This window comes from Silurus meridionalis, chromosome 21, assembly GCF_014805685.1.
Source record: "Silurus meridionalis isolate SWU-2019-XX chromosome 21, ASM1480568v1, whole genome shotgun sequence".
In the NCBI taxonomy this organism is placed as follows: Eukaryota; Metazoa; Chordata; class Actinopteri; order Siluriformes; family Siluridae; genus Silurus; species Silurus meridionalis.
This window is the reverse complement of record NC_060904.1, coordinates 5,581,565-5,602,929: the sequence shown is the minus strand read 5'-3', so window position 1 is coordinate 5,602,929 and position 21,365 is coordinate 5,581,565. Positions and strand designations below refer to the sequence as shown.

The 21,365-nt window shown below is 38.4% G+C and overlaps 2 protein-coding genes across 3 annotated transcripts; one reads left to right on the top strand and one right to left on the bottom strand.

Moving 5' to 3' along the window:
• The first annotated feature begins 212 nt into the window (after positions 1-212).
• pabpn1 (poly(A) binding protein, nuclear 1) lies at positions 213-11,177 on the top strand. 2 transcript variants are annotated; one of them, XM_046833615.1, is made up of 7 exons: positions 213-755; positions 3,325-3,433; positions 4,034-4,101; positions 4,502-4,608; positions 5,335-5,422; positions 5,685-5,836; positions 10,703-11,177. In XM_046833615.1, exons 1-7 carry the CDS (start codon positions 621-623, stop codon positions 10,881-10,883), a joined length of 840 nt encoding a protein of 279 aa, XP_046689571.1. In that variant the 5' UTR covers positions 213-620; the 3' UTR covers positions 10,884-11,177. The 2 variants fall into 2 exon arrangements, with proteins under 2 accessions (XP_046689571.1, XP_046689572.1); XM_046833616.1 differs by lacking the exon at positions 10,703-11,177 and adding an exon at positions 9,543-10,446 and having other exon boundaries at positions 217-755.
• Positions 11,178-11,544: 367 nt separating this feature from the next.
• ngdn (neuroguidin, EIF4E binding protein) lies at positions 11,545-19,317 on the bottom strand. Its single transcript, XM_046877308.1, has 11 exons — positions 19,230-19,317; positions 18,094-18,153; positions 17,661-17,732; positions 17,407-17,544; positions 16,002-16,086; positions 15,465-15,517; positions 15,245-15,362; positions 14,207-14,381; positions 12,275-12,422; positions 11,716-11,779; positions 11,545-11,632 (listed from the first exon to the last, which is right to left on the bottom strand). Exons 1-11 carry the CDS (start codon positions 19,251-19,253, stop codon positions 11,613-11,615), a joined length of 957 nt encoding a protein of 318 aa, XP_046733264.1. The 5' UTR covers positions 19,254-19,317; the 3' UTR covers positions 11,545-11,612.
• Between the last annotated feature and the right edge of the window lie 2,048 nt (positions 19,318-21,365).

The window sequence follows — 21,365 nt, the reverse complement described above, 5'->3', positions numbered from 1 at the left end:
CAAAACCCGTTGCTTGTGATCGATTAGGGCGATTCACTTCCGTCATTCGACGCGCTTTGACTGACAACAAGTTCATCCAATCGCATATGACGTTGTAATGGTCCGTTTTGAGGAAAGGTGAAGACACACAGCCAATCGGAGCGTCGGATATAGGAAAGGGGCGTGTTCTAACCCCGATGTCCTCCAATCATGTGTTGAGTTGGTGCCTGCAGTGACCTCACGCCTCGCTCACGTCTTCCATTTCTGTTCGGGATCCACACGGACGCAAAGCGAATAATACACTTTAAGGGGGGAGGATTTTATATTCGTGAATAATAATCAATGCGATTGATCGGTGATTATAGCGAGCGCGAGTCTTTCGTGGTGACAGCACGAAGCATCCGGTAGTTGAGCGAGTGATTCTCTTGTAAGGAGGGGGAAAAGGCTTTGAGGCTTTTTGTACAGGACGCGGGCCTCGTGTTTTAAATTCCGCTTTGTAACTCTTTTAGCGGCGCTTTTTTTTTCGCCGTGTGTGTTTTTTTTATCCCCCACACACACGCACACACACCTTCCTGGCCTCTTGCTCTCTCGCAGCGGCGTGAGTGGAAACACGAGGCGGAGCGGCGGCGGGAATCGGGCCGATGGCGGAGTTCGGTAACGGACTGGCGGAGGAATCTCTGCTTGACTCAGACCCCGGTCATCCGGAGCTGGAAGATCCGGGTGTTGGTGATGAAGAGCCGGGTTTGGATGAAGGAGAGGCCGCTATTGAAGACCCGGTGAGTTTGGGACGGTATTACAGCGATCTCTGGATTAATTATGTGTAGTTCAGTGGCTATTTATTTTTAGCTAATACATAATTGTCAAGTAGATCTTTTTGCAATCAAAGTGATTAGGAACATGGGGGATGCATTTTAAATAGTATATTTAAAAGAAATTGTTGGCGCGGCCGCCATTGTGGCTCACGCGGTTTGTTCGCGTTAACGCATGGTCTTGGGCGGCCATGTTGGCGCAACATTGAGGGCTGGTGGGGGGGAGAGTGAGGGAAAAAAAAGAAAGAGGGGAAAAAAATGCGAGAAGGGGGTTAACGGTAGAGGGTAGGGACCAGGCCGCCATTAACGCCGCTGCTGTCTGCAGAGAGGCGAAAAAGCTCACGGTAAAACACGTCTTTCTTTTGTTTTATAATAATTGTTATTCGCGATAGTGGAGAAAAATAACGAGTGTCTTCGTTAGCTTGAATGCTAACGGACAGCTTTGTCGCGGGGAACATTAGCTCGTTATGCTAATGTTAAACAGCCCGAATGCAGAACGAAGAGGGAAAAAGGGTCTTCGTGTTATCGAGTATATGAACATAGAGAAAATTGTTTGTGTGGATGGCTGGACTTGTGGTTTTAAAATGAGGGATTTTTGCGGGATTTGTAACCCTTATTGGGCTAGACGAGGTCTCCGCTAATTTACTGCGTGCTTTTTGTGCGGTTTTTTTTTGTTTCAGCATCGCGTCTGTATCGGTTTTAATCCCCGATCTGGATCTTGTGCATGTGATTTTTATGTGCATTAATATCAGGAATAAATCTAAACACCATGTATTGGCATTGTGCTGCTTGTATGTATTGTTAAAATGACATTTTTCTGTATAATAGGTTAGATATGCGCGCCTTCACATAGACACTGATGTGCATGTTCACTTGTAACACACTCTTACACACACACACACACACACAGCCGGCTGTAATTCCGTGCAGGTCATGAAGGTGTTGATTCGATTGTATTTTTGTAATCCTGTTCTTTGATCTCACATGAATGGGTTTCTTTGATCAGTCCTGTGACGTGATCCAGTCATAACCGGATTCTATGATCGGGCTTGTAATGTGATCAGATCTCCCATTCGGTCCCGTTAATATGATCGGATATAAGATTTGTATGATCGGACCTGTAACGCGATCAGAAATGAATGGATTTCAATGTTCGGTCCTTGTGATCAGACATGATTTTCTTTTTCTATGATCAGCCCAGTAATGCGATCAGAAATGAATGGATTTCAATTAACGGTCCGGTTAATGTGATCAGACATGAATGTGGGTTTCAGTGATGAATTGTGTGCAAGCGTTAGGACGAAGCACGGTGCGATCTGCCCTGCAATGCAGCACTGCCACTAGAGCATCACACTACAAGCGTGTGTGTGTGTGTGTGTGTGTGTGTGTGTGTGTGTGTGTGTGTGTGTGTGTGAGGAGAAAGAAAGAATAGCATCACGCCTTTCCCTGCCCATTAGTGTGCCACACGCATATAGGCTTTGCTTACTACCAATGTAGATTAGTGTCAGGATGATGTCACTGCCACCTTAATTTGCTGTCTACCAAAAAAATAGCAGGTTCTACATTGTTGTAAGTGGATTAGGGTGCATGTATTATACGTGAAGTGGTTTAGGAAACGGCACTATTGATCAACAATAGGCCGTGAATGGTTTATAATCCGAATCCATCAGTGAGTTTATCAGCAATCAGCGGTGCAGCTACAGTCCTTATTGTGTTAATAAGTGGTCATGTGAAGAGGGTTGTGTGTGTGTGTGTGTGCTCTGAATGCACCAGTTATCTGGAGCATGCCCAGTGTGCATCTCATTGAGTCATACACATTGGGACATAATTATTGTTATTTGAATAGGAATAGGTGATGTGATCTGCAGCATTGTCTTTGCTCAGCTCAGTCTGTGCAGTTTGTGTGCGTCCTTAGATGTTTTCTACCACCTCCTGCAGTGTGCCAGTAGGTGGAATGGTTATTCTGAATCGTCTCTAGCTGTGAACGAGTGTATGATTGCCGTGTGTGTATGGTGCCCTATCTTGTCCTTTTGCCAATTTCTCCCCAAATAGATTCTGAATCCACTTCAACCCTGACTATAACGAATAGGTTCCTAAAGAGGAACGAATAGTTGGCAATTGCGTCACATCGCTCTAAAACAAAGTATAAACTTGATCATTTTAATATGATGTAATCTTGTTGTATTTTTTAAATGCTCAAATATTTAGGTTGCACCTCCCATTCACTTTTTGATCATCCATCCTCCAGTGTGCTCGTCAACATGATGGACTGGAGAAGTGCTAAATTCTCGTCACAATCTTGGCCTCACAATCAGCTTTAGTTTTTAACATTATTATTCCTTTGAAGTGACCATTCCGTAATTATCTCTGTGAACTCGTATCCAGAGAACAGATGCAGGATACACGAGCAGCACGACTTTCCAGTTGTGCCAAATGTATTACAGCTGTGTCTTTTTATGAATGAGACATATTTCTACCTCATTAAATAATCACGGTTATACTAACGTTATTGTCGTAACATTGAAAATGTCGACAGGAGCTGGAGGCCATTAAAGCCCGGGTGCGAGAGATGGAGGAGGAAGCAGAGAAACTGAAGGAGCTCCAGAACGAAGTGGAGAAACAGATGAACCTTAGTCCTCCTCCTGGTGAGTGTGAGTGTGTGTGAAGACATTGCTGACAAATAGAACCGTGCCCAAGCAGTAGCACAAACAACTGGGTCGCTCTAAATGTTTTTTTTCTGCCCACACCCTAGATTCTTCTCAGTAACAGCATGAATATCATTGCCCTTATCTTGGCATTATATTATTACGTCACATGGTAGTGCCATAGCATTTTACCTAGGATTACGATATGACCATGCGAGTCTATGCAATTAATTAGCGTTTCCTTTCAGGTCAGTATTTTAACCTAAGAAGATCTGCAGTCTGCACTATTTTTTAGCTCCACTTGTATGTAGAAACGCAGGGTACCTGGGCGAAAAGTGTAACCAGATGCTGCACAGTTAAAGCAATATGGGCAATTTGCCGAGCCGTGCTGCACCACCCAACAGGGGAAACGCAATAGGTTTTTCGGATTCTGACACATCTGACCACTGCTCTAAACCACTTTAATTGTAAATGAAATATGAGTTAAAAATGTTAAATGCAATACAAAGCTTAAGTAATAAATAATGGCAAGTGTATAAATGAATAAAAGAATTCCTTCCCCCTGCTTTGATCTAAAACTCCTTTTGTTTTCCCGTACAGCTGGTCCTGTCATCATGTCCATTGAAGAGAAGATAGAAGCAGATGGAAGATCAATTTATGTTGGAAATGTACGGGTTACCCTTGTTTACAATTGTTCAAAAAGTGCAACTACATTCTTTCTGTTTCATTTATATGTAATACTGTTACTGATAGTAAATAGTAGTATTAAATGTTAATACATATCTAGTATTTAAAAATGCAAAAATGTTGCATCTGGGGTCTCATGAGCAAAAAAAATAGCGGGAGAAGTTTGTAATCTGTGGGTAAGAACGATCAGAGGTGAAGCCACCTTCCTTAATGGGTCTTTTACAATACAGCTGTGTGCTTATCCGGACGCATTCTACTTTCCACAGCTGAATATCCTTATAGCAGTGTCATATATATTAAATAAAATATGACTCTGTGACCTTTTGGTAATGTAAGAAGTTATCATGAACTTGTGTCACAATGTTTCTGTTTTGTCTGTAGGTGGATTACGGAGCAACAGCAGAAGAGCTCGAAGCCCATTTTCATGGCTGTGGCTCTGTTAATAGAGTCACTATCCTCTGTGACAAGTTCACAGGGCACCCGAAAGGGTAATTAACCAAATGCTACATTTTCCTTCTTTTCATTATTTTTCATAATTAAAAATTCTTTTTTTTTTTTTTTTTTTTAAAACTAAAGTTCATTTTGATATGCTTCAGATATGATTTTAATTCTTGTATAGTAGCGATATGGCTTATATAATTCCCTGTATTACAACAACAAACGAGACGGACATGCAACAGCCATCAGCTTTCTGTTATTGGTGGAAATCTCACTTGGATTGTACCACAGACATAAAATAGATTTTTATTATTCTGCTATTGCGAAATGCATGTTTAGCGGTACTTACCTTGAAAAAATGAATTTAGGACTTTAAGTCCAGTTGCTAATGGTCTTAAAAAGTCATACATTTGTTTGCATGCTGAAACCCTGTATAAATAATTTTTAAACAGAAAAAAAGGCCTGCGTGTGTCATTTGTGTTTTGTGGAGACTCAAGGACAAATTTTGAACACCCATGTCCTTGTGGAATTTGTATTGCTACTTCTGTAGACGTGGGTAGCGCGATGGTTTTGTAGTAGTGTACTGTTTGGGACGCAGCCTTGAATTGACAAAGAGCGTATTTTTCACTCAACACGGCCCCCACGTTATATAATTTTTTCTCCCGTGAATGATCTGAAATAGTATTGGGTTCAATGAAAGCCACACTTCAAAGTCTATTTCATTTAGGTGTGGGTCTCCTGATTGTGTCTTTTGATTTCTTTCCTGTGTTTTTCAGGTTTGCATATATTGAGTTTGCAGACAAGGAATCTGTTAGAACAGCAATGGCATTGGATGAGTCCTTATTCCGAGGAAGGCAGATAAAGGTAAATGTGTTTCTTCAGTTTGATGGAAAAAGGGTACATTGTTGTCAAAAATGCTGGTGGTTAAGGAAACATACGTGCAGGCTTTTATGGTCAGTGGCCCATGTGACGGAATCGAATGAGTGTTGAACATTTTGGTAACACTTTTACAGCTGTAGCCCATTGGCTGACCCTGATAAAGAACATGTTTTCTTGCTCACATTTGAATATCATGCTCTGACTTTTGAACCGAATTCTTAGAAACACGTGTATATATTTTCTCCAGGTCGGCGCAAAGAGAACGAATCGACCCGGTATCAGCACCACAGACCGCGGGTTTCCTCGGGCCAGGTTCCGCTCACGTGGAGGAAGTTTCTCATCTCGGGCTCGGTATTACAGCGGATACACACCACCCAGAGGAAGAGGACGGGCCTTCAGGTGAACAGAAGGCACACCTCACGCACACGTTTGTGCTCACACGTCTCGGTGAACATGTTCGATTGCTCGAAGCGTAACATTGATCCAAAACAAGGAAACATTTTTTTTTGGCACAAATAAAACCGCCGTCTGCCAGTTCAGTTTTCACAGCTTTAGTGGAAATATTTAGTACACGTTGGTAAAATATTAAAACTTGATGGTATACTGTGACGAAATTGTATGAGTAGTTGTGCTTGGTGTACACACTTAAAAGACAGCATGGGCAGCGGATGCTTTATGTCCAAATCAGAAGTCACAAAACACACACTTGTATAAATAGGTAACAGTAATATTGTTCAGAATCTCTTACTCTTAGTCAATCATTAAATATCTGCAGGACGAGAGAAAACCGGCGCCTGTAAGTGTTTGTACTTCAGGCTAGTTAACGTGTAAGCAGTCATATGTATAACGTAATAAAGTATTAGTTAGGATTGTCATTATGCAGCAAATTGTAATACAGTAATGCAACACAATTCACATTTTATATTCATTCTATTGGTTTATCTTTTAGTCTTTGGGACGTTATAATTAACTAAAATAACTATGCTTTTTCTGCTGACAGAACTGGCATTATCTCATTGGCAGGTTTACACGTTGTGTTGCTAAGACGTATGATTTATCTGCCGCATGTGAATCTATTCCAGACTGTCTCGTCTGTCAGAAATTTTATTAAATATTCAGAAAACCTTTCTCCCAGCAGATCGGTAAAAAAAAAATCGAGTCTATCGGCGTGTAGGCAATTATATTACTCTTAACTCAACTCTGGTTTCAAAGGAAACGGCTGTCTCCTGTTTATCATCCCTGACTGCAAGTTAGAATGATGAAGAAATCTCATGATGCCACGGCTCAATCAGCCTGGCCCTCATATACCTTTTATATAACACCCTCACCCCCCCTCATAGAATTTCTGAAATTCACATTAAATCTTTTTCCCCTGTGAATTTTAGAAAATTGCATCTTGGTTTTTTTTTTTTTGGTAAGTAGTTCAGCAGTTCAGCATTCAGTAGTTCAGCAGTTCAGCATTCAGCATCTCAGTTAGATGCCATCTGGGCATTTAATGGGTCGTTGTCCCAAACCCTGACCCTTACCATGTTGACTCTAGGCCCAAAATAAACAGCTGAGCAACTGAAATTCGACCTAATTGAACTGAATAAGCTACCGCCTCTAATCATGCGATGTACAATAGATAAAATGCAAGAGCATTTGTGTTAAATGAAACAAAACAAAAAAAAGCTTCAAATAAATAACTGTAAATAAATGTTTGGTAGCCTTGCAAAGAAATTGTGAATAAATCCAAAAAGAATTACATATAATTTTTTTAATAATGTTGCCTTTAAATTAGCTTAAATTATTGTCTCTATTAATATGATGTATTACACTGAATCATCAAGTAATAAAAGATAGGGAAAGCAAGGACCTTTAGATGATGTGTGCTCATGCTGCTTTTTAAACGAGGCAGACACCTGACAACTGACCTTCACGTTTAGACTCAGGCGTAATCAGACTCTACAAAATATTATAGACCCGATCGCTTGCACGTCATACGATTGATTTACAAGATTGTCCCGCGTCTGTATTTCACTTCCAGAGTAGAGGTTTCATTCCTGCAGCCTGATGTAGATTATTTATTTTATATATATATAATTTAATCTACTGTGTATTGTGACCTGTGCTCTAATAAAGCACACAGTCGGGGGGAGTGTGTGTGACTAAGCTGTGTTTGCATCTTTGATTGGATGTTCTTGCATGTTTGTGTGTCTCAAGTGCTTCTGTGGAGATACTGCATGACCCCTGCGTATGTGTTTGTGCTTGAATTTAGTTTCCATCCATCTGTTTTACCCAAATTTTACAATTTCTTTTTATACATTTTTACACAGATGTAAAACATTAGTTATGGAATATGGTTGAGGCTGGATAGGTTGGACCTAGATATCCGCTTCATGCAAATGAAGAAAAGTTTGTGCAAGAAACGTAGTTGTTACCCGACATTTGTCTTTACGCACTGAAAACGCAGCAAAACATTTAGGGTTTTATTAGTACGCCATTAATGTGAAATCAAACGTGGAACCCTTTTTCTGCTTTGTGGATTCAGCCTGTATTACACATGGCTTTAGTTTGAAGGTAACATGCTCCATGTAGTGTAGTGAATAGATACGGAGTGAGATTAGTGATTTTTACATTTTGCCATTCGCTGCATCATGCACTTGAAGCCTTTATTTAGTCCAATATTCATTACAGCACAGTGAAGTCCATCTTGGCCCCTGTTGGGGATTAAATTTGCAGACCCACCTGCCATCAGTCACCCAGACTGTTTTGATAGTCATGTATTAGGATGGTTAAAACAATCACTTTAATACACTTACCACATGATTTAACCAAAATGTAAACAATTCATGTAGTAAAAACGAAGATGATTGGTCATGTATCAGGTCGCGTCGTGCCTAGGGTTGCAAAATTCCAGGAATTTAAACTTGAAACTTTCTATGGGGGGGGAATCTTGCAGGATAAAATTGGGTGAAAACAGCCAGATTTACTGCAATTTGTTAGTTCTTCACTGCACTTTCTTTAATCACATACACACACAGCACATTTGCAGGGCTACTGAAGCAACGCCCCCAATCTCAAATAATTTAAATGTCCGTCTTATATTTAACTTCCCTATTCTTTGTGAACTATTGGGCCACAAAATTATACCAAGCATTAAACATTTTTCCTAAAGTCTGTATTAGTGTCATCTTATGGCCAAACAATGTTTGTTTGTATATTATACAGTTTATAAAAAAAAAATCCCCAAAATTCTTATGAATTCCTACAAATTTTCATACACTCCTGGTAAGTTTCCAACAAGGAATATTTCATAAAATCCCCCTGATGACATTCCAATGGAAAGTTTCCAGACATTTTCCACCCCCTTGCAACCCTAGTCATAGTTCAGGTGAAACCTCAGCGTTTTTGTCTTCATGATTGGGCATTGTCAAGAAGTTATAAGGACTGTTAGGTAAGGAGGCTCCTCTCAGTGAGGTGGTTTGGGACACTGTCCTTTACAGCAAGGTCTTAAAGTTGTAGTATGGATAATCGCTATACCGCAGGTCTGGGTTTCTTTTGGAGACGTATCGTTTCGAATGAATGAAGAGGTAGTGGTTTTGGGTTCAGCTCTTCATTTCTTTGCTGGCCACTGCTCTTTTGAAGATATCTTGTCATCTCTGAATATTCAAGGAAATGCACTACTTTTGTGTTGTTTTTTTTGTCATTTTGTAAAACAATTGGATGGAAATGTTGTGTGTGTCCATCATCTCTCCCCTACAGTGACCAAAGGAGCCCTAACAGAGAGAGATAAAGAGGGAGAGAGGATGTCTTCAGTCCCGTCCCCCCCCCTAGATTTAATACTTTTGTAGTCCTAGATGAAGCCAAACGCTTCACATTTTATATCATTAAAAAAATATATATATCTTCAGTAATGCAGACATCATGGTATACATTATACTAACTGAACATTCTGTATACCTAAAAAAAAAAATAATAATAATTAAAAAAGTATTTGTATTAGAAGAATGACGTACCTGTATCTCAAATATTAAGCCCCTTTTTTGTACGCATAACAAAAATTTGGTGTCCTCCATCTTCAACCAAAAGAAACTCACCCTCTTTTTCTCTCTCTTTTTTCCAGGGGCCGAGGGCGATCAACATCGTGGTATTCCCCTTACTAATAAACCCCCCACTGTCATTTCCCCTTTTTACTGTTATCCCTCTTTTCCCTGTTTAAAAAAAAAAAAAAAAAGAAAAGAACCCCTCTCAATAAAAGAAGAAAAAAAAAAAGAAGAAAAAAAGACAAAAAAAAAGAGAGGAAAATAGAAAAGAGCTTCTCCTGGACAGACTGACTGACTGACTGGTGTGTGTGTGCGCGTGCGTGTTGCAGTCACCCCGGTAAGGTACCGAGATTTTGGGGCAGTTCTTGGTTGGCATTTGTGAATTGTTTAGAGAAGATGGTGTGATCTCAGGCTGCAGACGTGTCTCCTTTGGTCTGGCTGTGAGTTCCTCACACAACACAAGGAGCAAACTGTTTTATTTCCCCTTCTTTTTCATCTATTGTACTTTTGAAGATGTGTGGGAAAATTCTCCGCCAGTGATATTGCTGTATGTTTAAATAGACATGAGGTTGCCAGATATTTTTTTTCCCCTTAACTGCTACTGCTTTCACCCATCCTCGTTTTTTAAATGTTCATTTCTTCCTCTTGCTCAACTGTGATCTTCCTCTTTCTGTCACAGCTTGCAGTTCAGTTCAGGATGTTTACATTTTTCCCCATCTTATTTTTTTTAGCTTCATGCGACATGCCAAGTTTTCCTTTTTTTTTTTTTTTTTTTGGTCACTGCTCTATTCCTCTTTACCATTCTTTGCATCTTGGTTCTTTAAATAATTTGTGAATTTCATATTCATTTTGTTTAACCTTTTTAAATCCACCACTTGTTCTCCAATTTTACCTTTTGTTCCAGTCTCTTCATATTCTGCTTCCTTTACTAGACTCTTCCTTTTAAAGACTCAAAGGCATTGAATGAAATTGAGATCATCTTGGCTTTCGGCTTTTCTTTTCCAAACCCACTTTAATTTATTTATTTTTATGCTCGTTTTTGCTCTCTCCCCCTCTACATATGCGTGCTACCACTTCAGAACACTTTACATATATTTCAACTAATACCCCTGCCCCCTTTCATCCTTTTCAATTCCTTTTTTTTTGAGTCGCCCTTGTCCAGTTCTTTTCTCTCTCCTCTTTTTCTTTCTTCTCTCTCTCCCTCTCTCTCTGTGTACTAGACCACTTCTTGTCGTTTCAGGTTTCAGGACCAGTGGAGGCTGAGTACTCCTCCTCCCCCTGTGGCTGCAGCGCCCCCTACAGTCTCACCATCGTCTCTTTCTCTCTCTGCTCCCTCTATCCCTCTATCCACACTCATGTGGGGGGGTGGGGGTGGTGCACAGGGTGACCCCCGGCCCATTTACTACAACAACAAACGCTGAACACACACGCACTCACACGCACTAACACACATACACTCGCTCACACATCCACCACCACATATTTATATAGTGAGAGCAAAGCAGCTGGTTAAAATGGGAGAGAATGAGACGGTGAGGACAAGAACAGGTTAAAGGTTAAAAGGGAGGGAGGCTTACCTAGGGCCCTAGAGGACTGATCCTGGGAATTTAAGGCTATTTAAGGAGGAAAAGAGCAAAGCTTTTATTTTGTTGGGAGTTGGGGTGGGGGTTGTGTGAAGAGGGTTTTCCCCTGGGTTTTTTTTTTTTTTTTTGAGAGACGGGAAGTGGGTTGGTGGGGGGGTGTGGGGGGTAAAAAAAAGTTTGGCTTTTTTATTTTTTAACCCATGAGTCTGTAATTAGGGAAAAAAAATAATAAAAGATTGTAAAAATGAAGTTTGTCTTTTTTTTTTTTCCCACCCGTTAGTGAAATGCACATAGGATTGGTTTTCCAAAATAAAATTTTCTACAGGTGTTACTGCATAATTAAAAGCTCAACAAAATTTATTAGATTATAAATTAACATGACATTCATGCGTCTAAACGCTTTTGTTTCTGAGCCTAAATATTGGATTTTGATGAGCTCTGGTAGCTCAGATTTCTTAAGATAAAAAGATGTCAAAATATTACTGACAACACTAGAAAATGGGGATGATTTTTTATTTTGAAGATGTAGACAAATGCAAACCATCTCATTCCAGATACAGAAAACCTCTACTTGCGTTTCTTGAACACTGAAAAATGGGGAAAGTAGAAACGAATGAATTCAAATATAAGATTTGATAGCAATGTCTGTTAAGGAAAGAATGCAACTTACTCTTCTTTTTGTTTTTTTTCTTCAGCAATTTCTTCTTTTTCTTAGGTCTGGAATGATCCAAATCCTAAAATGAAAAACACCACACTCTAAATTCAATTTTGTCTTCAGGTCTAGTTTTCCCAAAACTTGTGCAATTAGTGTAGTTAGACTCCAGAAGAAACTCAACACTGGGTTGTTTTTTTGTTTTTGTTTTTTTGCTGCAAGTGCAAATACTTTCTCGAAAATCTGGAGCTTTGTCTGTCCATCGTGGGGCTTTGTACTGTTGGTGTACAGAGTTTCAGCTGGACATTACTGCCCTAAAGGCTGCTTCTTTGTCACGGTGTAAAAACATACTGTTTCCATTTCGCCAAAAGAAGAAACACAATCTGTTAATCTTCCAAAAGAATCTTCATGGAAATCCCCATAAAGTGAATTTCATGACCAACATGTTACATACAGGGAATTATCTAATGAAGCACTTACATTCAAAACATTTGCATATTTCCTTTTCAAGTTTAATAACCTCCACATAAATTTATATTCTTGCAAATCCATGCACCAAACCGTCCATCTCACTCACCTGTGCCTCTCCACCAGTCAGTGCTGTGATGTCACCAAAGTGTGTGATGCTCTTTAGCTGCGAGGACATTCCCATCATGCGTCTCTTCCTGGCTTTCTGTTCTCGTGGGACGCTTAGACGCACCATCATAGATTCCTCGTAGTTTTTCCTGAGATGTGAAACAAAAAAAAAAAGTAATGAACGTGTCTGTTACAGTCGTTACACAGACACAAAAAACACAGTCATACGGAGAGAATGACGTATTGAACTAAAAATGATTTTAGAACAAGCTCCTAAATCCCAAAACGGGTGTAAACAGTTGGAATGTGATCTGCTCATCAAACCACAGGGGTGCACAGCAGGAACTTTTGCATCTACACCAATCAGGCATAACATGACATAACATTATGAGCAGTGAAGTGAATAACACTGATTATCTCCATTATGGCACCTGTTAGTGTGTGGGATATTATTAGGCAGCAAATGAACATTCTGTCCTGAAAGTTGACATGTTAGAAGCAGGAAAAATGGGCGAGCGTAAGGATTTGAGTGAGTCAGACGAGGGCCAAATTAATGACGTCTAGACGACTGGGTCAGAACATCTCCAAAACTGCAGCTCTTGTGGGATGTTCTGGTCTGCAGTGGTCAGTATCTATCGGAAGTGCTCCAAGGAAGGAACAGTGGTGAACCGGCGACAGGGTCACGGGCGGCCGAGGCTCATTGAGGCACGTGGGGAGTGAGGGCTGGCGGGTGTGGTCCGATCCAACAGACGAGCTCCTGTAGCTCAAATTCCTAAAGAAGTTAATGCTGTTTATGCTTGATGGGTCAGAACTGTTCTGGCAGCAAAGGGGACCAACACAATATTAGGCAGGTGGTCATAATGTTCATGTCTGATTGATGACCATAAATGCAACTGGTGCCAGGTTTTGGGTTCTTATATGGAATTAAGCCGTTTGTGCAATATAACAATGTACTCTATTGTACAATGTGGCGCAGGGAAAAAGGGACATTTTTGGTAATTAGGACTTGGCAACCCTGAGGTGTCTGCAATTGTTTAAAACCGGTTCGAATACGTTGAGAGCCCCTTGCAATTAGTTATAATAGAGCAGTGGAGTGGTGCGCAATGGGCGTTCACTGTAAAACCTATAAGGATAGCGATAGTGTGAGTGCTACGCGAAGGGAATTTCGGCGTTTGAACACTACCTGAGGAATTATTTTTCAAGGCCGAACCCGTTTCTTCAAAACGGGACATGATCATGACTTCCTTACTGGTAATGACGCTGAAATTCCCTTAGCGCAGCACTCGCACCATTGCTATTCTTATAGAAGGTTTTACAGCGAACGCTCGTGGGGCAGCACACTGTTTTAACTAATGGCAAGGGGTTCTGAACGATCGCTGTCGTCGTCTCTGGGTTGCTGACTCCTAGTTCCAAAATCCCCCCTTTCCCTTTACCACCCTGTATTAACAGAACTGCCATACTTTAAGCATTTTGCTAATAGCAATTTAACATTGAAGTATTCTGGTACAAGTTACGTTCGCAATTGTGTGGAAAAAGCTGCGTAGTCTCACTAAGTGTTTTTATCAAAACCCAAATGATTCGCTGATGCGCTTTGCACCAAAACAACAAAATAATATTTTGGGTTCATTCCTATTAAATAATAACAATCAATACCACAGAAAATCGGCACAAAGCACTTTTTTGGTCAACAGACATTTTTAAAAAAATCAAGTACGATCAGTTTATGTTCTGGCTTGCTTACGAAGTTCAGCTTATCAAGATATCACGCTTAGAATCTACTGTAGAGTTTACAGAAAACAGACAATTGAATCGTGATTTGATGTTAAGCGTCAACGACTACCATTATATTTCTACATTTAATTCCAGAATCAAGCAAACTGACACAGAATGTGACCGAGCTGTTCGGCACCTACATTACATCATATCTCCTCACCTGTGCTGTTCCTCTCGGATGTCTCGCTCAGTCTGAAAGTCTTGGCGATCGCGGATTTCCTCGGGCGCATCGCTGTACTGCTGCCTGAGCTCCCCGATCACTGAGCTGCGGAACGCCGCTTTCTTGCGTTTGTCCACAAGCTCCTTCCGCCGATCGGCATCTGTCAGGTCACCATCTGAAACGTGAAAATGAAAGAGTGTACAAAGTTTCAGGGAAAAAAATAAACATTGTCCATAAACTTAACTGTGATTTACAGGTAAGATTTAATTAAATGCTCTATGTACCAATACTGAGGATGAACATTAAGGTTGGAAGGTTGGTACGAGTAGAAGCAGATTACATCAAACCCCTTCCCACCAGGAAAAAAGTATTCAAGCACCTTGTTGGTTGAGAAGTTCCCAAAAATGTTATTCTTACAATGATGAAAGAGCAGATATAGTGTGCTTGGCTGAGTTAGTTATTAAGAAACATGTATGAAACCACAGCTTACATCACCTTATTTATTATGTTATCCAATTTTAACTACTGCGCTTGAAAAATCTTCAACCTGCTTATTTTGTAACGTTTGTTTACACTTGACTAGACAGGACTATGATCTAGAGGTCGACCAATTCATTGGCAACGATAGTGAAATGCTGGAACTATCGTCTATCTGCAAAAAAAATCCATACCGATAGTTTTTCCGGTTTCCTGTCCGAGAGCTTAACGAGAGCAGCCTCTAGAGGCAAATCACAGGCGCCACATGCTGATCTTACACAGAAGAGTGCTATTTTTAATTTGATCATTTATTATTATAGACATTTATAAATATATTTATTTCATTTGGAACATTTTTTTTGTGATTCAGTGCTGTTTTCATTTTTGCAATAAAGTACTATTGCACATGGAGGCAAGTATGATCCAACCTAGCTATAGGTATCGGTAAAATCCACTATCGGTCGACCTTTACTATGGTCAATGCTTTATAACCCAGTGAAATCCTACAGAGCTCACGTTTAAACGTGACCCATTGCTTACAAATAATTTGAAACTACTTACCATAATGCATCGGGGCAATCTTTGGAGGGACGTATTTCCTGGCTTTGGGGGCCACCTTTTTCCCAGAATCTTTTGCATTTCCATCACCATCATCATCTGATTCCTCAGACTGATCAAGCTGTGGCAAAAAAAAAAAAGATACCAAAATATAACCCTTGTTCTTAATATTATTAAATGCTTATATCACAGTCAAATGATGAGCTCTGGGTAACAGCTTTACCTTGCTGATGAGATTATCAGGATTTGGACGGAAATGTAAAGGATCGTTCTCAGCTGTGGGTCAGGAGAATATCAGATTCATTAGAACAATACTATGTAGTGTTTATACCAACACTACAGCTTTGATTATATGCAAATAGGTAAATGATTTAAGAAAAGAATTGCAAAACGAATTGCTGAATGCGACAATAATAAATAATTTACAGCATTTATATGCCCTTAAAGCCATTCAGTGAGCATCCACTACCCTGTTAATAGAGGCAGACTCTTCCTGGACAAGACTGCCATCAGCATAGAAATGCTTTATTACAAGATAAACGTGATCAAGGACTTGTGTGTGTTTCTTCCTCCAAAAATGTAGCCGGAAGGAAACCTGGGTTTCCATTTAATTTGCTGCCGACATGTTAAACGAGAGGAATCCGTATGTAGGGTCCATGATGCATGGCCTTGACTAGTATCATTCCAGGATTCTGACTCAAGCTGCTTCATATCTAGAAGAAACACTGGTCTTCTTTTCCTTAAACCAGAGATGCCTTACCCAGGCTGCCAGTCACAGCAGTGCGCACTAATTTATCGATCTGATATTTCAGCTTCTGATCGAGGGGACGCATCTTCTCAAGAATCTGCAGGAAACAAAAGAAAGTTTAATGTCTGTGGGAACAGAAATCACTATGTTAAGTACAGGCTTCAGAGAAACAATAAAACATTGCCAAAACAATGCCATTTTCTGTTACAAAACTTCAAAGTTGCCCAAATTCCCATTGAAAAATGAAAACCTTTCAGGCTACATTCAAAACTCAGCAGTCGTCGAGCTGCATTTGTTTTCTACATGACCGGACATGTTTTTCCTGTAATGGATCATCAAAATTCCCCCAAATTTCCCATTCAGAGTATGACTTGGAATGTTCAAGATTTCAAACTCCAACCACCAAAACTCCCACACGCCTGCATGCGCCTCACTCTTTCTCTATACGTTTACATTTAAGGCAATACAGCCCAGTCCACATACCTCTCTTTTTTTTTCTTTGTGTCACTGAAGACGACTTTCTATGTAATGTATTTCAATAGGAAATATTTCTGGTGCCTCCGCCAAAGTTTTCTTTCTGCCACTGGATACCACAGACGCTGCACTGAGTTTTTCTCGTTTGTTATTGATTTTTTTTTTTTTATCTTCAAGCACCATTACTCAACATTTAAGCAGGAGATTTTATCCTTTTTTTATTGCTTCATATTTGGGAAGCTACTCGCTATTATAAACCATCGTCAGTGGTTCCACCTAGTCAAAATACAGTAAATATATTCTCCCGCTTAATTAGAGACACACACGTTTATTACAGTTTCACCCTAACTCTAAATTTCCTGCCTTATTCTCTGATAAAATTGGGGGAAAAAAATTCCCATTTCTGTCAGCATTACCCATGATCCTCTGCCTTCACTGCTATAGAGACGGAGCTAGACGAAGGCAGTCGTGTTGAGTGACACGAGGGAAATTCGTGTCCATGAACATGTTTGTGACTAAATCACAAAATACCGTGAGACAGTGTTGGGTATTTAGAAATAGACTTTACCCAGAGCGTCTTACATGTTTTGAAGTTTTAATTAATAATTATTAATAAATAGGTCACAGATTCTCTACCTGTAGCACTCTTTCTCTGCTTCTGTCTTGCTACGAAGCACATTCTCTCTATCTATCTACTTGTATCACTTGCTCTCTCAATCTGCTTTTTTTTTCACTAAGAAAGACAAAGAATCTCTCTGTCATTCAAACTTTCCTTCTACTTCTTCTCTTTCTTTCTATCATCAAGCTGTGGCAAATTTTAACCATACTAACTGCATACTAACACTAGTAAACGGATTCACAAACAAACAGTTATTAAACTAAACAGATTCCTCACTACTTTTAAAATTCACCGTATTCATGTAAAACATGGAGAGAACCTGACCGTTCTTATGGTGACCAGCCTGTCGATGGCCCCGTTGTCCTTCAAACTTTGGCCATCTGCTTTAACGCTCATCAAATGTACAACATCTTGAAGGTAAAACAGCAGCAGGTGGTATCGCAGGTCCAGAAAGGACAAACCCTGTAAATTATTGTTATAATAACGTTAAACATAAAATAACATCACATCAAATAATGTTACTTGCAGTTATTAATGTTTAAGAGAACATATGTCGGTTTATAGGGCCAAACTTTTACCTTAGAAGTTGGATACATTTTATTCTGGATTTTCTTGATCAAATCTCGAACGTGGCTTGTAACAAATGCAACCTGAAATTGCAAGAACATTTTTGTATTCTTTGGTTTAGTATAAACTACTACAAAGTTAGATAAATAGTATAAATACTTGAGTACTAAAATAGTATGTATGATGGATGTGTGAATAATACAAAGACACACTAAAATCACTGCATAGTTGCCTGATTTGCATTGTATCTGATGATAGATATATCGATTCCGTGATACATAAAATTACATCCAGTGAACTTTCAAGCCTTTTATAGTTCGATGACTCAAGAGGTTACGATTTTATGTCACCCATTTCTGCTGATTGAAATCACAACACACAGTAAAATGTGCTAAAATGTGGAACTACAAAAAAAGCAGGATTAGGAACCACTTAATTCCAAACCTGTTGAGTGAGTGTGTTGAGAAGTTGCACTGCTTTAGGCAGATCATCCTCGATCACGTCCTATAAAAGAAAGAGTGAAACTGATAAACCTGGCAACGAAATAAATAGATGAATATATAAATAATAACAAAATAATATACAGAGGGGGTTAAAAAGCACTGGGCACCTGTCTAGTACCGAGCCGTGCTGAAATAATAAAAACGTTGTCATTTTTATTTAATTACCATTTAAATTAAATAGAAATAATATATGCACGTTATTGTGTTTAGTTATGTAAAAAAGACTAGGGACTGCTGGTATACAACACTCGATAGCTGTTTTATATTAAATTATCAGTAGGTTTTTGACATAACGTGAAAAATGTGGAAAAACACAAGGTATAGTATAATACCAGTTATAGTGTATAGTGTACTATAACTGTCCTATAACCGGTATTATACTATACCTGATGTTTTTCCTGTAACAGCACTTCCATTCAAAACACATGTCAAAAACCTACTGTTCTATAACTATAATAGATCATAATATATATTATACTGTAGTTATAGGTCAGTTATGGTCTATTATAGTGTAGTATATGTTATAGTGTAGTATATCACAGTATAATTTAATTATAGTATAGCTTTAGGATAGGTATAATATATTGTAGTAAAGTTATACTTATATACTCTGTATATGAAATCAGTTATTAGTGCAGATCAACATATTTAATGTTCATTTTAAATGTCACACAAAACATTTGTAACACACAGAGTCTGTAACCTAATTATTACTTTTAAAGATTAAGAAAGTGCCTGAAACAGTTCAATCATTTTACGTCATTTTTATTACATACTAATGTAATATATAATAATACTTATTAAAATTATTAATACGTTATTTTTACTGGTCCATTGTGGTTTTGTGAATGAATCTATTCAGACCTTTTTTTCTATTAGTTTAGCTTCACGCAGTTTGTTAGCAATGTGCTCGTTCCACTCGGCCAGTTTAATACACTAGTTAACCTCTGCATTACGAATTTGGATGTATTTCCATGTGGGGACACAAATGTATCGACATACCTAATTACATGTTTGTATCTATTATCGTATATACATATTAACTTTATGATTATTTATGGAGGAAGCACAACTCACGTTCTGTACAGCGGGGGCAGCCATCTTGAACTACGGCAATTCTATTGGGACATTCGCATTTTTCTGCGCGCGCTCTCTCTCACACATTACAAACACACACACGCACACGCACACACACACACACACACACACACACACACACACATATATATATATATATATATATATATATATATATATATATATATATATATATATACATACAAACCATTAAGGGGCTTGATAATTTACAATTATTTTAAAATGTTTACAATTTTGGTCTTATAAGAGTTTATAGAGTAGAAATATAAAATATATAATGTTATATGTTATGTTATATTATATATTATATGTTATTTTGTCTTTCGTATCTTTCTTAATGAAATACAAATTTTTTATTGATGTTTTTTATTTGTTTTTATTTGATCAAATTGCCTTTTGCAACCCAGACTGCAGTTTGAACTGTTGCCGCTAGATGGCATTAAAAAACACCTAATCACCAGGAGCCATACGGACTCCTCACACTGTTCTGAGCTGCAAAGCAGAAACCTGAAAAAGAGAAAAACACTAGGATTAGAGAAGAAAAGTGACAGATGGAGAATAGGAGTTGAGAGAAAGGATAAAGCTTTAAGGTGAGGATAAGCCCATAGTGTTAATGTGAGATAAACCTTGTGTTAGGGTATTAGTCAGGAACAGTAAAAGACAATAAACAATAAGAATAAAAATACAGGAAAATATTGAAATGGAAAGTGAATATAGATTATGGAGTTGTAATCTAGTATTACATATATATTGTACACGCATTTTAAATACTAATATATTGTTTATGCTGAAAGTGGACATTTCTAGGGGAGATCAGTGCATCCAGAGATCCAGATTAAATATAATATCAAAAAAGTTCTACAGAAACAACAAAGAACATCATCAGCCATTTTTATATTTATCTAATCTTTAACAATCTCACTTTTTATAAAATGTAAATGAATTTGTGAATCAGGCGAATCATTTTATGATTATTGATAAATAATCAATTAAAAAAAGTGTTTCCTATTAAATTAATGCTACACAATCCAGTGTTGTTTGGTATGTCTATGAAGTCTAACAAATCATTTTAATTACATGCAATTTTTAATATATGGCATATTCATGTAATAATATGGTAATAAATGCTCTATAATAAACAATCTTGAGGTACATATGAGATTGTTTAGGATTCGATTAACTGTAATTTATTTGCTAATGTATTAGAGAAACTTTGTTCAACAAAACTGCCAGACGCAGGAACAGTTTCCTTCTCCAGGCATTCAGCCTCATTAACAACTCACCATAAATATATTCTCTGCTTCATATCATATCTACAAGTACTGCAATATCAGAACTGTCAGTCGTCACATTATCCGTATATGTTACACACACTATGGCTGTTGTATATTATACAAAGTTGTAAAGTAACTCTTTATCGTACCTGAAGCACAATACTGGTTTTTGCACCACCATAAACCTACACTTTATGTACATCACTGATCTGTCTTATAATCTGTATTTAATACTCATACTGTCTCTATTGTCTCACATTGTTTTTGTCTTGTGTTGTCTGTATTGTCTCGTATAGTCCAAGCTGAATGTATAGTTTTATTTATGTCTGTACTTTTAGAGTCACTAACAGCTGGAATCAAATTCCTTACGTGTGTGTCCAACACACTTGGCCATTAAACCTGATTCTGATTCTGAACAATGTGAGAAATTTACAATATGAAGCTCATAAAAGTTAATATACTATTTTTCAGCATATTGCAGTGTTTCTCAATCGGTGGGTTACGACCCAAAAGTGGGTCGCAAATTGTGTTGTCAAAGTGAAATCATCATTTTCCTAAGCAATAAATATGTCAAAGCACAAATATGACCCTGAATATGTAAAACAATAATAAGCAGTTATCGATGACAGAAAAGAATATGGTGGCAGTTGATGAGAGTGTAAAAGAAAACGTCAAAATGTTGAACCACGTTATATGAAATGACAAGAAAGTTTTTTTTTTTAAAAGGCCTGGGATCTGAGCATATTCAGTTGTTGTTCATTGGTTTTCATGGAGAAAAGTGATGTCATGGCTCACACAAGTTGCTTATCTTGATGCATTCGAGCCCCATAACACATTAAAC